The 13,365-nt window shown below is 56.0% G+C and overlaps 1 protein-coding gene across 10 annotated transcripts in view; it reads left to right on the top strand.

Moving 5' to 3' along the window:
- The window catches only part of ATP11A (ATPase phospholipid transporting 11A), a 117,828-nt gene extending 104,695 nt beyond the window's left edge, over window positions 1-13,133 (top strand). For 3 of the 10 annotated variants that reach the window (XM_067713394.1, XM_067713396.1, XM_067713388.1), the window contains 4 exons: window positions 2,168-2,233; window positions 2,895-2,998; window positions 5,075-5,240; window positions 8,479-13,133. In XM_067713394.1, the coding sequence (XP_067569495.1) occupies window positions 2,168-2,233; window positions 2,895-2,998; window positions 5,075-5,240; window positions 8,479-8,571 (429 nt within the window). In that variant the 3' untranslated portion in view covers window positions 8,572-13,133. Of the gene's footprint in view, window positions 1-2,167; window positions 2,362-2,894; window positions 2,999-5,074; window positions 5,241-6,564 lie in introns of those variants that run through there. The other 7 variants (XM_067713389.1, XM_067713392.1, XM_067713391.1 and 4 more) reach the window with 7 other exon arrangements.
- Window positions 13,134-13,365: the final 232 nt, after the last annotated feature.

Genomic DNA, 13,365 nt, shown 5'->3' with positions numbered 1-13,365 from the left:
TCGGGAAGAGATGAGAAGCCGTTTGAGTGATTTAAATGTTGTCCCCGATTGCGATGCTGCTGGAGCTGCCCTGTCGCTCTGCCACTGGTGCTCCACAGCCACATTTGCTGCTGCCTAACAGTTTTGTAAAGGATCTCTGAATCCCTCCCAGGCAGGGGCGGCAAACACAAAGGCTGTGAGGGCTTCTGCCCGTGCAGCTGAGCTGATGGTGCCCGCGGGGTTCAGAGCCGCCCCCTCCCTGCGCCTTCACCTCTTGCTTTTGGCTAAAAACGGTAGCTTCCAATGAAAAGGAAGCGGGCGCTGCGTCCTCCTGCACCTGCTGGCCACTGCCGAGCTGCAGCCCACCTCAGAGGGAAAATTTCCTGCTCCCGACATGAAGCATTGAAGAGAGAGCCCTGTTTTTGAGGGTTTCCCAGCCTGGGCACTGTTGCCAGTGAGGCCAGGAGTTCTTGGTTGTAGGGCTGCCCCGGTGCAGTTAGCAGACCCCTGGCCTCTGCCTCCTGGATGCCAGTAGCCCCCTCCCCCGAAATGTCCCCAGACACTGCAGGTGTCCCCCACCTCAGGGACAGAATCACCTCCAGGGACGGCCACCGTGGCTGTGGATCTGAGCCCAGTTTTGATCACGCTGATGAAGCGAAGAATGAAGTGACGAGGGTCCTTAAGTCTGTTCCCTGCAGAAGTCCTGGCGCTTTGGTTTTTCTCCTAGAATTCTGCAAGTAGGTTCTTGCCTCGGTAAACACCTCGCAAGGCCTGCAGCCCACATGCTCGCCTGAAGTGAGTCGCGTGTAGGGATGTTCCTTTGGTTGAAAACTAACCACACAGGAAAGCAGTTTTTATTCCGGCTGGTAATGCTTTGTTTTCTCTTAAAGAAGAACTAGGAGCGTTTTCTGAGGCCCAGCTCGCAGAATCCGACAAACCAGAAATGGGTCGGCTCTTAGGCGGTGTAGAAATCTCAAAGAAAATAACTCTTGTAAAGTAACAACAAGGGGCTGGTTTGTCCCCGGGAGGAAGACTCTGAAGTGGCTGGTGTTGCCTTTTGCTTGTGTCTGTGTCTGTGGGTGAGAAACGTGTTGTCCCCTGGTCGGACGTGTGTGCTCCCCGCTGGCCGAGCCCACATCCCGCCGGGGCCTCGTCCGGGGGCTGCTGCGTGTCCGAGGTCCTGGCCGCGGACCTGCCCCGGGCCCTTGTGCAGCTCTGTCGTGTCTCCCCTCCTCCGTTTCCATGGCTCCCACGGGGCCGCATCCTGGTGATGCCGCCCGCAGGGGACAAGGCTGTCGCTCTCACCGCTCCCAGGACGATGGCAGCCGTGGTTTGCCTTCCGAGCCGAAAGGTGTTTGAGCTGAAAAGAGACTAGACACGCGCTCTACCGAGCGTGGGCTGGGCCGCCGGGTAAAGGTCTCGTCCGCATGAAACACGAGCGGGGAGAGCGGGGTCGGCCCCTGCGGACCGTGACTCTAACGAGCGGGAGAGCGGGGTCGGCCCCTGCGGACCGTGACTCTAGCTCGCAGACGTGTCCTGTCGTCCGCGTGAAACACGAGCGGGGGGAGCGGGGTCTGCCCCCTGCGGACCGTGACTCTAACGAGCGGGAGAGCGGGGTCGGCCCCTGCGGACCGTGACTCTAACGAGCGGGGGGAGCGGGGTCGGCCCCTGCGGACCGTGACTCTAACGAGCGGGAGAGCGGGGTCGGCCCCTGCGGACCGTGACTCTAACGAGCGGGGGGAGCGGGGTCGGCCCCTGCGGACCGTGACTATAGCGAGCGGGGGGAGCGGGGTCGGCCCCTGCGGACCGTGACTCTAGCGAGCGGGGGGAGCGGGGTCGGCCCCTGCGGACCGTGACTCTAGCTCGCAGGCGTGTCCTGCTCTGGTTTGTAAGCAGGGCCGCCGTTTGCGGGAGCAGCGAGAGGGCAACACCGGGGGTGGCTGTGCAGGAAGGACGGGGCGCCCAGCGGGAACCACCACCCGCCCCAGCGATGCTGCGGGATCTGAGGCCTAGCGAGCCGGGCTCGGCCGGCCTCCCTCTCACGTTTTGGCGACATCGCAGGGTCTCCGCGTGTCTGGGGCTGGAAGTGTCAGGCGGGGCCGTGGGAGGTGCTCTCTGCCCCTCGTGCGAAGTGCGACGGAGGAGAATCCGTATTAGTGGGAGACGACGTGGACTCTTGTCTCCACAGGTATTTGGGGACTGGACCTTCGGGACGCTGGTTTTCACGGTGATGGTGTTTACGGTCACCCTGAAGGTACATCCCCTGACCTGATGTGCTTCCTCCGGGCACAGTCAGCCCTCCTAGTGAGTCGTGACCCTGACGCTAACCCTGCCGGGGTCTTCTCCCCGCCACCAACTCGGCCCCGGCCCCAAGGGGCAAAGGTCAGAATTGCACAGAAGGTGGTGGAGGGAAGGAGCCTATTCTGTGGGAAGGGATGGATATCAGACTTCTTTTAAATGGCCATCTGCCCCACCCCTAGTAGAAGGAAAATCCATCTTAATTGGAACAAATTAACGTACCGTGGAAAATTTAGCTCTTTTTCGAGTCAGGTCGGATTCTTCCTGGAATCTCATTATGAAGGTCCCAAATCCTACCAGCCCGGGTCTTGGAAAACCCAGAGCAACGTCCCGGGTGGAGCTATGACCAGCGCCTCGAGCCGCCGCCCGCGTCGCCCTGTGGGAGCATCTCCCTGGGATCCGGGCAGGCTTACTGGCAATGTTGAGACTCGGAGGCCGTGGGGAACCCTTTCTCTCCATTGGAACCTAAAGTGTGTTTTTCCCAAACAGGTTGATGTAGGCATTTGAGCTAAAATTAAGGCTGTTTCCATTCTCTTCCCGCTTCCTTCCCCAGCTGTCAGGGCTCCCAGGGCCCTGCCCAGGTAACACCACCATCAATCACCTTTTCCCTCTTTCAGCTGGCGCTGGACACACACTACTGGACTTGGATAAACCACTTTGTGATCTGGGGGTCACTGCTGTTCTACGTCGTCTTTTCCCTCCTCTGGGGAGGAGTTATCTGGTATGGAGTTGGTAATTCTAGAATCGTCATTATGTTACTGGCCCCGCGGTGTCTTTCCTCGAGGGCTGACAACTGTGTGCAGGAGGGGCATGGCACCAGGGCCGGGGGGGGGGGGCCCGCAGGGGACGAGGCGGGTGTGGTCCCTGCTCCTTTCCGCCAGGTTCTCAGTGGGGGAGACACGCTGCATCATACACGTGACAGGAGGAGCAGACCTGACGCTACAGCAAGGGACCTAGTTCAGATCAAAGGCTGGGGGAAGGCGTCTCCAGAAAAGCTGTTATTTAAACGGAAACCGGGGAGGGAAGCACTGTCAGCACCATGGTGGGTGCGCCCGGGGAGCTGGCCGAGGCAGTCGGACCCCAGCCAGAGCCCTTCCTAAGGAAGGGAGCCCCACGTGCAAACACCTTGGGGCGGGGCCCGGCAGGGGAAGGAAGGTCCAGCCTGCCTCCATCGGGGACTTTAAGCAGAGGAGCGTCAGAGTCCGACTGCACTCTTAGGAAGGTCACCGTGGCTGCTGTGTTGGAAGTGAACTTGGGAGTGGAACACAGACAAGGCAGCCGGTCTAGAGACCGTTGCAGTACAGCGGTCAGTCCTGACGGGGGCAGCAAGTGGCTGCCTTTGCCGGCGCTGTTCCGTCCGCCCAGACGTCCTTTCTCACTAGCCTGCCTGGGGAGCGCCTGTTCATCTTTCGAAACCCGGCGGCCCATCAACCTCATCCACTCTTCCCTCGAGTCACCTCCCAGGCGGGCATTTCCACCTGGTCCCCCGAGCAGCTGTTCCTTCCCCTGTCACAGCGCATGCTGGATTTACCTGTAATTCTCCTGTTTACGTTTCCACCTCCCCCATAAGATGGAGAATTTCCTGAGCAGGGCTGGGACTGGGGGGAGGCGAGTGAGGCCCGGGACCACAGCCTGGCCGAACGGGAGGCCAGAAGCAGTGTCCCCTCCACCTGGCGTCCCCAGTGCTGACCTCGGCTCCCGGGAGGGGCAGGCGGCCCCCGAAATGGGGGAGAGGCTTCCCGGTCCATCAGGTCCCCACGTGGAGGTTGCTGAGCTGACATCCACCCAATGACCCGCTCTGTTGCTGACCCCCCAGTGGCCAGATCGATGCATTGCACATTCTTGGAGACCAGGAAATCCAGGAAGACCAGACCAGCTTTTGGTGGGTTTCCAGCAGCCCTGCCCCAGGCCACAGATCCCTGCGGTTCTAGCGAGCTCTCCAGAGTGGCTGTGCAAATGGGAGCCTCGCCTGAGAACTCCCAGGCCGGCTCCTGGGCCTTGGGGCTTCGGAGCCAAGAAGCTGTTGTGTTTAGCATCATCACTGCCCCTTTCCAGAGGCTTTTGTGAGTCACCTGGCAGGAGAGTCATTTCATTCTCTGTATTTTTATGGAAATTAAAAAAATATATTATGGCATAATTTTTTTTTTTTTGTGGTACGCGGGCCTCTCACTGCTGTGGCCCCTCCCCTTGCGGAGCACAGGCTCCGGACGCGCAGGCCCAGTGGCCACGGCTCACGGGCCCAGCCACTCCGCAGCACATGGGATCTTCCCGGACCGGGGCACGAACCTGTGTCCCCTGCATCGGCAGGCGGACTCTCAACCACTGTGCCACCAGGGAAGCCCCTATGGCATAAATTTTTAAGTATTTAATCGTTCTGCTGACGCGTGCAGATATGAATGCATGAAGATATGCATGCTTGCATATCTTCTCCACATTAATAGCTATTGCGCAGATATGATTCTAAGGTACAAAAAATATGACCTACTTCATCTTTTAAAATCTTTCCCGCTGTTCTGAAACTGAACTTCGGGGACTTGTTTTCCCCGTTGGGATGACTTCATAGAATTCCTCTCCTTTTCCCATGGGTTAACACGCAGCGTTACAGGGAGAGGACACAGCCCAGTGTTAATGGGGTTAGTCCCCGCAGGCAGGCTAGGTGGCTTGTCCAGTGACTGTCGTGACAAAAGTGAAAACTTCCAGAACACATGGGCTCTTCGTGCAAGTAGAGAAAACAGACCAGGATTTCGGTGTTTCTCCTGCCATCGTGTTACGTTTCTCCTTTCCCTCGACGCTGCAGGCCGTTCCTCAGTTATCAAAGGATGTACTATGTGTTCATACACATGCTGTCCAGCGGCCCCGCCTGGCTGGCCATCGTCCTGCTCGTCGCCGTCAGCCTCCTTCCCGACGTCCTCAAGAAAGTGCTGTGCAGGCAGCTGTGGCCCAGCGCCACCGAGAGAGTCCAGGTACCGCCCCGGGCGCCGTGGGGCAGCCCTTAGAAAGGGGAGCAGGAAAGGTTTGGGTTTGGAAATGCGGTCAGTCCGCCGTTACTAACGAGTTCCATGATGACACGTGGGTTTACGCCTGAACCTAGATGACCAGTGGTTAGACTTGAGCGGCTAGTCCCTGAACTAAGAAAAAGATTAAGAGAAAAACATGAAGCCAATACAAAAGGCAAATTGTTTTTTGTACATTTTTAAAAGTTTTTTCAACTAATCATTACCTTGAAGGTAAAATGGCATTACTTTTAGGGATGGTGAATTTGGCTCAAACTTTAGCATTTATTTTGGAAAATTCTGGTTATGAGTAGTTAGGGCTGTTGTTTTCCACCCTCCCAAATGGAAGCCAACAAGCTGAATTCCGGATCCAGGAAAGATGAGAGATATGAAGTATGCCGGGACTGGCATCAGACACAAGTGGTACTCAGAGCTTCCCAAGAGTGCTCTGGCCCTCCCCGGGGTTCCTGGGGAGGGGGTGTCCCCCGTCCCCTTACCCCTGTGACCCCCCGCAACCCTCTCACCCCTGTGACTTGCCCTTGGAGGTGCAGGCCTCAGGAGGAGGAGGAAGGATGCTAGTGAGAGGGCAGAGGCCACAGCAGGGCCCGTTGCTGCAGGACGCTTGTCTCACCTGTAGCAAGGTGCTTGTGCAGGTGAAGGGGGCGGGGCATGCAGGTGGGGAGGGACCGGAGGGAGGGTGACAACAGGAGAGGGTGAGTGGCACGTCCTGGGGCTGAGTCACTGGGAAGCTCAGGGGCCCCGTGGTCTCAGTCCCAAGTGCTGTTGGCCGGCTTTGGGGTGGAAAGCAGGTGGACTTGCCCCCACAAGTCCCCGCTCCCCTCCCAGCAGGTGACGGGTCGGGGGCAAAGCCTTCAGGTTCCTGGTGCTGGTTTAAAATGCTGAGCGCAGTGCCCCAGCCCTGGGGATTCTGCTGGGTTTGCAAAGTCGGTGCCCAGACGAACGCAGGAGGGGTTAGTGCAGGTCCACGTCTGACAACTTCATTACGAGTTGCACAGTCGTCCGGGGCTGTTCCCGGGCGGGACACAGGCGGGAGTGCGAGGGGAGGGATCCCGCCCGCCTGGGCTGGGCTGGGCCGCGGGGCCGGTGTGGCCTGGTTTCCAGTGGCTGCAGGGACGTCCGGAGGCTGCCGCTCGTCTCACCGGACTCACCGCCTTTTCTTGTCTCTTCCCTTCTTCGTTCCTTTCGTCTTCCGGCCTCTTTGCCCAAATAACCACCTTGTTTATCGATGTGCATGGCCTCCTGACCTCTGACCTCTGGCCTCTGGGACCGGCAGACTAGGAACCAGTGCCTTTCTGTCGAGCAGCCCACCGTCTTTATGCTTTCTCAGACTTCCAGCAGTCTGACTTTCTAACGGAACAAGGTGACGCTTTTCTGTCTTTTTGCATGCTTGGGACTCAGTCGCAGGACCGCACAGGGTTGACGGTTAAGCTCGGAGCCGCGCTCGCAGGCCCGCCCCAGGCAGCACCGGGCCGCTGGCGTCGGGGACGCAGGGTGCCGGGCTCCTGCCGTCCACGCCACTGACCGGTGCCTGCACGCGTGCCTGGGGAGCGTCAGAGCCCGCTCTGCAGGCGGGACTGAGGGCCTCCGGAGAGACCAGACTCAGGCCTTGGCACTGGGCTGCAGAGAAAGCCAGGACAGACGTGTCTGGGGTCAACATTTTTACCAAAAAACTTTTTTAAAAAGTCTGATCATTTTTAGAAAAAGGCGCTGACCTTGCCTTAAAGGGCCGTAGCGCCTCTCTCTCGGGCACATAGAGCCATTCACGCGGCGTTCTGTGGCCGCCGCCCAGGGTCGAAGGCGTTTCTTCCGGAGGCAAGGCTTCGGGGACACGGCGTATCTGTTTTCAGTCGTTTGTGTGCCTGGTGCCTCGTTTCTGTGTGCTCCGAGCCAGGCACACTCTGAAGGTCTGTGTTTGGTGTTACTGCTTCACTGAGGCAGCCTGCTTAATGGGAAAATGCCTAAAGCAAAAAAAAACAAAAAGGCTTTTTCCTCTTTAATAACTGTTCATATGCCACACAGCTTTAGCACTGCTTTTTAACTAGCAGGATGGTACATTTTTTAAGTTCAAGTAATTATTGGCGATCGAAATTTTTTTAATCTGATGCCCTCAGAATTTGTTAGAATAAGTTACATCATTTCATCTTGCTGTTCACACGCTTGAAAACATTCAGGATGAAATTCTTAGGAACATTTTAATAAGTCACAGGAGGTGCTTATGAGATTGGTTGAATCATGCCAACTCCAGGCTAAAACTAAATTCCTCTGACTGTTGATGGGGTTCATTTAGAGTTGATTTGCAGACGCCACACTCTGGCCGCTGGGAGAAGGGCCCTGAGCTCTGTGTGTCCGTAGCCGAGGCCGTGACCCCAGGGTGCCTGGAGCCTGCACTCCGGGGACACACAGGGTCAACGTGTTGTTGCTGGAGAACCGTCCAATTTCTGCAAAACTTGGGAGGAACAAACACTTGACGAGCCGTTTTGTGGGACGTACTGCATTTGAGATGGATGGCTTTTTCTTTTCACCTGTCCTATTAAAGCAAAAACCATGGCAGGCACCGTGTGTGTACACACATAGGTCAGTTACATATACGTGTGCATTTCTGGTTTCTACATCCATTTGCACATACAGTCGTGTGCGTTTCTGCCCCTGCGAAGAGCAGCCCCCCCAGCGCTTGTCTGCTTCACCCCCTCCTCGCCGGAGAACGTTCTGCAGCTCACGCTTGTGATCCTTCAACTCCTACAATTCTCTTCTTCCTTGTTACTGAGAGACTCATACAGTTTGACTAGAAAATCTCAGTGTTCAGATGCCCGGCCCCACTGACCTGTGGCCCTGTGACTCCTTGCACCTCCCACATTCTGGTCTCAGTCCGGGACTCCTCTGTTTGACCAGAGACGGGGCCGAGGGACGGGGTCGGGCAGGCACACAGAGAGTGACAGGCAGGTGGACAGAGGACAGAGGGACAGGCACACAGAGAGGGACAGAGGGACAGGCAGGCACACAGAGCGGGCTAGAGGGACAGGCACAGAGCTCCTCCCTTGGGGCCGGGTGCCCGATTGGGGAGCCCAGCCGTGCCGGGGTGGTCTCGGGGAGCGGGCAAGGCCGTTAGCCAACGCCCCAGTCTGGGCAGCAGCCTCCCCGGTGGCCCGGCCTCCCCTCCGCGGGCTCAGTGTCTGTCCTCGCCTTGCAGAGGAGCTCGAGCCGCCGAGCCCCGGCCGACGCCGCGCCGAGCCCTGACCGGCCTCTCCTGATGGACCCCGAGCCGCGGCCGCGGCGCGAGTAGCTGGTGGATAGGTAACGGCCGCCCGCGGGCAGCCCGGTGTGCTGTGCTCTTGCTGTGCGCGGTTTTCCTCCAAAGTTTTGCGTGCTGTGCTGTGTCTGTTAGGTTCGTGGTCACAAAGAAAGGCCTTTACACACGTGGGTTCCATCCCAGGTAAGTGGCCTGCCCAAGAGGCCGGCCGCGTGGGCTGCGTGCCGTGCACACACACGCACACGCCTGCACACCTGTGCAGCGCACACGCCGGGTGGACATCGCCCCACACGTGTCCGGTGTTCGGCGTCCAGAGCACAGTTCGTTCATTCTCATCCGTGGTGGTGGGAATGGCTTCACCTGAAAGGTCCATCAGGAAAGACCACCTTTGGAAGTAAAAAAGGGGGTCTGGAGTGAGCGGCCTGAGCCTTGGCCGGGGCAGGTGTCCAGCAGCGCCTTCAGTGTCCAGAGCAGGCGTCTCCCGCCCGGCTGCCCCTCCCCTCCCTGCCCGTTCGATCCGAACACACGCGTGGGCCGGGGAGGGGAGGTGCCTCTGGGGGCGCTGGGTAGGGCGAGGTCAGCATCCCCATTAGAGGAACCGCAGCCAGTCCGGGCCCAGGGAGGGGCTTCGTGTTTTCACGCGTGTCTTCTGCGGGACGGTGGGCCCGAGAAGGGGACACGATCGCAGCCGGGATGGTCCACGTGCCTCCTCCGTGTCTGGTCCAGCTGTGTTCAGGGGAGCCCAGGCCGGGGCAGCGAGGGCGGTGGCCACGTCGGGGCGTCGGGTCAGACGACGGGTGCTCGATGGGATTCTCGCGGGGGTCCCGGCACTGACTCTGTCCTTTCTGTTCCCGACAGACCGCGTGCTTGGTGTCACGACCACCTCTCGGGAGTCACCCCCTTGCCTCTCTGTAGACCCCAGCCCTGGGCAGCGCCCTGGGAGGGCGGGGGCGCCAGGCCCCCTCCAGCTCAGCCTCTCCCACTCCCCGCGTCCCCACCCGGCTACAGACCCCGCTCCTGTGGCCCGAGGGGAGACCGGATGCACGGATCACGGGTCCAGCCTCTAAGAGCCGCACGGTGAAGGGGGCAGGACAGGCGTCTCCGGGCGGCGACCAGGCAGGACGCACGCGAGCCCTCGGTGCACCCTGTGGGAGCAGGATCTGGGGGGATCGCGGCCCCCCCCCGGGTGAGGCCGCACCTCGACCTCCTGGGAAGCGCAGCTGAGCCTTGCAGGCGGGGTCGGGTCTGGCCCCTCCTCCCGGGCCCCAAAACCTCTGCTTTCGGAACCAGCCCAGGGACACCTCAGGACCGGCACCCCTCCCTCCCTCCTGTCCGTCCGCTGCTGGCACCGGGACCTGCGGTAGTGAGGCTGACCGCGGACGTGTCTGGTCCCACGCCCCTTCCTCCGCGGGGCTGGGGCCTGTGTGCTTCGGCACCGCCTCCTGCCTCCCCCCAGCTGCCTACGCGAAGAGGGGAACCTGTCCAGTAAAGCTTCCGGCACAGGTTCCGGGCAGTTCATCTTCCCGCTCCGAGGATGCGGCTCACCGGGGCGCCCTTGCTGCGAGATGCCCGTTTCGGGGGTTGAGGGGAAGGGTGGGGTCTGGGTGCCGGAGGCCGGCCTCTGATGTGGTGCTTAGGCCCCCATTAAGAGTGGTCGGTCTCCCGGCGGTGTCCCCCAGATCTGTGTCAGGCCCACAGGTCTGACAGGGTGGCCGGGGCGACCTGAAAAGCAATATCGCAGCCCTCGCCGCCACCGCGCTGACTCTGACCTAACCCTGCTCTGCCGGGGGTCCTATCCGTGTCTCCTCGTGGGGGTGAACCGTCAGAAGGCAGCTGTGCTGTAAACTCCCTGTGACTTTCCTGTACCAGTATCTTATTTCTGGAAATAACCCGTTCGACATAGCCTTAATAGTCCGTAAAGAAGACATTTCAGTTTGAGATTCAGAGGGTAAAACCAATGGCTTTTTAGGAAAGGGTCACCCAAAAGCTAAACGTTGCCCCCGCTGGATGCATGGGTGGGATTTAGGGATGTCGGTTGGGGAGTGAACACTGAGTCTACTTCCAAGACGCTCGACGTTAGGGGTTTCGGGAAGTTCAAATTTCAGTTTGATTGTATAATGTTCACCTATAAACTATTTGTTTGAACGAGGGGATGAGTTAACAGCAAGAACAAGCGTACACAGGTAGTCGGGGTGAAGCAGGTGAAGTATAAACATACCAAAGACTAGGATGATGGGCGTGGGGCCTCCAGTGAGACGGGATGGGAGGGCGTGTCCGTCTGAGGGTCCTCCAGCCTCCGCCCCGCCCCCGTCACTCACACTCCACGTCCAGCGTGTGGTCCACACTAGACCCTGCAAACAATGGTGTGTGCATTTTTACAGTCGTTTTTAAGAACCTAAAATGGGTATAAATGTAATACACATGGGGGACAGATTCTCTGTACGTTTAGTTAACAAATTGTTTGTAATGTATTTTTTTAGAAATCTTAAAATTCCCTTTGCACTGAAGTATTTTCATAGCTGTTTTGTTTGTTAATGTATCATATCTAATTTTTAAAGTATGTTTTTAAAGCTTTTATTTTTTACGTTGATGGCATTTTGGCCACTTTATATTTGAATTCTGATGAACATTTTGGCTGAATGTCTCAATATCTGACGAATGTGAATTTTCAGATTTGGTTTTCTTCTCTACACCTGTTTATTTTTGGTGTTTCTGGCGGTAGTCAGTAGCTAAAAGGCACATTTAGAGTATGATAATTTGCTATGCCCTTTCTTCACAGTTCATTGCCATTTCATCTGCTTTTTATTTGGTTTTTAATTTCTATCCTTCAGCCTTAAAATAGCTTCTTGACGGTTCTGTGTCCTCTTTTTGCCTGTATTGAGATGGTTACCATTTACCTCGGATAAGTCAAGTCTCCTTATGAAAGTTACTGACCTTTCCATGCTCCAAAAAGTCTTCTTAAAATTGTTTGGGAAATTATTAAGTGACTGTGCCTGACAATTTGAAATAGGCGAGGGGCATGAGATCAAAAGAAAAGTCAAAGGAGGGACAGAAGAGCCCACCGAAGTGACATTTCGGACGAGACAATGAGACGCGCGCCTGACAGTGGGCAGCACACGCTTGCCTCACACTAGCCTTAAAGCCAGTAACTTAGTTTTGAAAATCTTACAGCTGCACGTTCATCACTTATTAACATTTCCCCCGCTGGTCCAGATGTCTGGTTCCTGACCCACACGCCATCCCCCAAAGCAAGCTGTCTGTAGGCCGTGTTGCTCCGGCCACCTCCGTGGTCCTGCTTTCAGCTCCCGGCCACCCGAGGCCGCACACATCCCACGTCCTACGGGGACCCTGCGGGGGCCTCTGAGCCCCACCCTCAGGACAGGTGGCTGCCAGCAGCCCTCGGACCCTCCCAGCTGCAGCGTCCCTGTGTCCGGAGCTGGGAGTAAAGACCCTCTCTTGGCAACTCCTGTTAGAACCCAAATCAGCCCATTCCTGTGCCCTTGATTCCATGGGGTGAACGCAGACCAAATGACCCGCGCCCCCCTCCCCCGGGGGGGGCCGTGGCCCCGTGAGACCCACTGGTGGCAGTGCCGGGCCATGGGAGGAGCCCAGGAGCGCCGCCTTCTGCAGTAGCAGGTTTATAGAAGCATAGTTCGGCCTGGTGAGACTTTGCAGCTTTAACTAGAGAACTGCCTCGCACATGCTGTGTAACTATTCCTAAGTTCATGGGCGTCAACCAGAAGTTCAGGGCAAAACCTAAGGGAAGTTTCCGGCCTCTTTCTTTAAAACCACTGAGTTCATCTGTTTTGCACTGTTAATGACGTAATACAACCACTTCTGCTTTATCTTAAAATTAATGGTATTTATTTGACGACTCAGTGTAACAGCTTGCTATGCACTTTCTTTTGGAAGTTTCCCATTTGTAACTTTAAAAACAGGAAAAATGTCAGCAGGCAAACGCATTCTTTTTTCTTTTTTTTTTTTCTAGTTAGAGGGCAGGTGAATGGGGCTGGGAATCATTCTGATTCGTCTATAAACAAAGCTTTAATGAAGCTGTGTCAGAGTATTATTAAAGTGTGATTCTACTTTTGCAGAAAAAAATCTAAAGATCAGTTTATATAGCTTTATTTTTTACCTTATCGAAATATACAGAATTTTAATATGCGTATATTGTCTCTGACTTAAAGTTATAATGTGTGTCTGCATTGCTGTTTAAAATGTCCGTTCGTTATGTAATGTAATAAAAGAGAATCTTCAAAAATGTATTTAACACGAATGTTATCTCTAGGTGTTGTCATCGTAAATACTGGAATTTATTTTTAAATTATTGAATATAGTAGGTGCGTTTAAGATAATAAATCAGCCTCCAAACAGTAATGTTTAATTGATAATTATTTATTAACCTGCTTTGAAAAATTAAATTGTGAATTAAACCGAATCTTAAATTTCTGCAGAATTTATTTTGTATGCTACTGTTTTTAACTTTTATTTCTGTAGATAAAGTGTATCTTCATAATACGAATTATGATTGGACTTTTCTGCAGATTATCTAAGCCGGAGACCTGAATCTGCTTGCAATAAAGAAGAAGCAAGGTCTGGATTAGTTTCTTTACAAATTAAAAAGATCATAGAAGTTGGTCTTAACTTTCTGCTAAGAGGAGCTGCCGGGTGAACACTCTCAAAGGGAGTGTCTCTGTTTGGGATGAAGTGGACGGCACTGTGGGAGCTGGTGCCCTGGGAACGTGTGGGACCGGGTGCCTCACCGAGGCCGAGGGGCGCAGAACAGGAAGCTCAGTGTGGGATTTCCTAGCGCTGGGATCCTGCCCA

The sequence above is a fragment of the Pseudorca crassidens genome, chromosome 18, assembly GCF_039906515.1.
Source record: "Pseudorca crassidens isolate mPseCra1 chromosome 18, mPseCra1.hap1, whole genome shotgun sequence".
Taxonomy (NCBI): domain Eukaryota; kingdom Metazoa; phylum Chordata; class Mammalia; order Artiodactyla; family Delphinidae; genus Pseudorca; species Pseudorca crassidens.
This window is presented reverse-complemented; position numbering and strand designations above follow the sequence as displayed.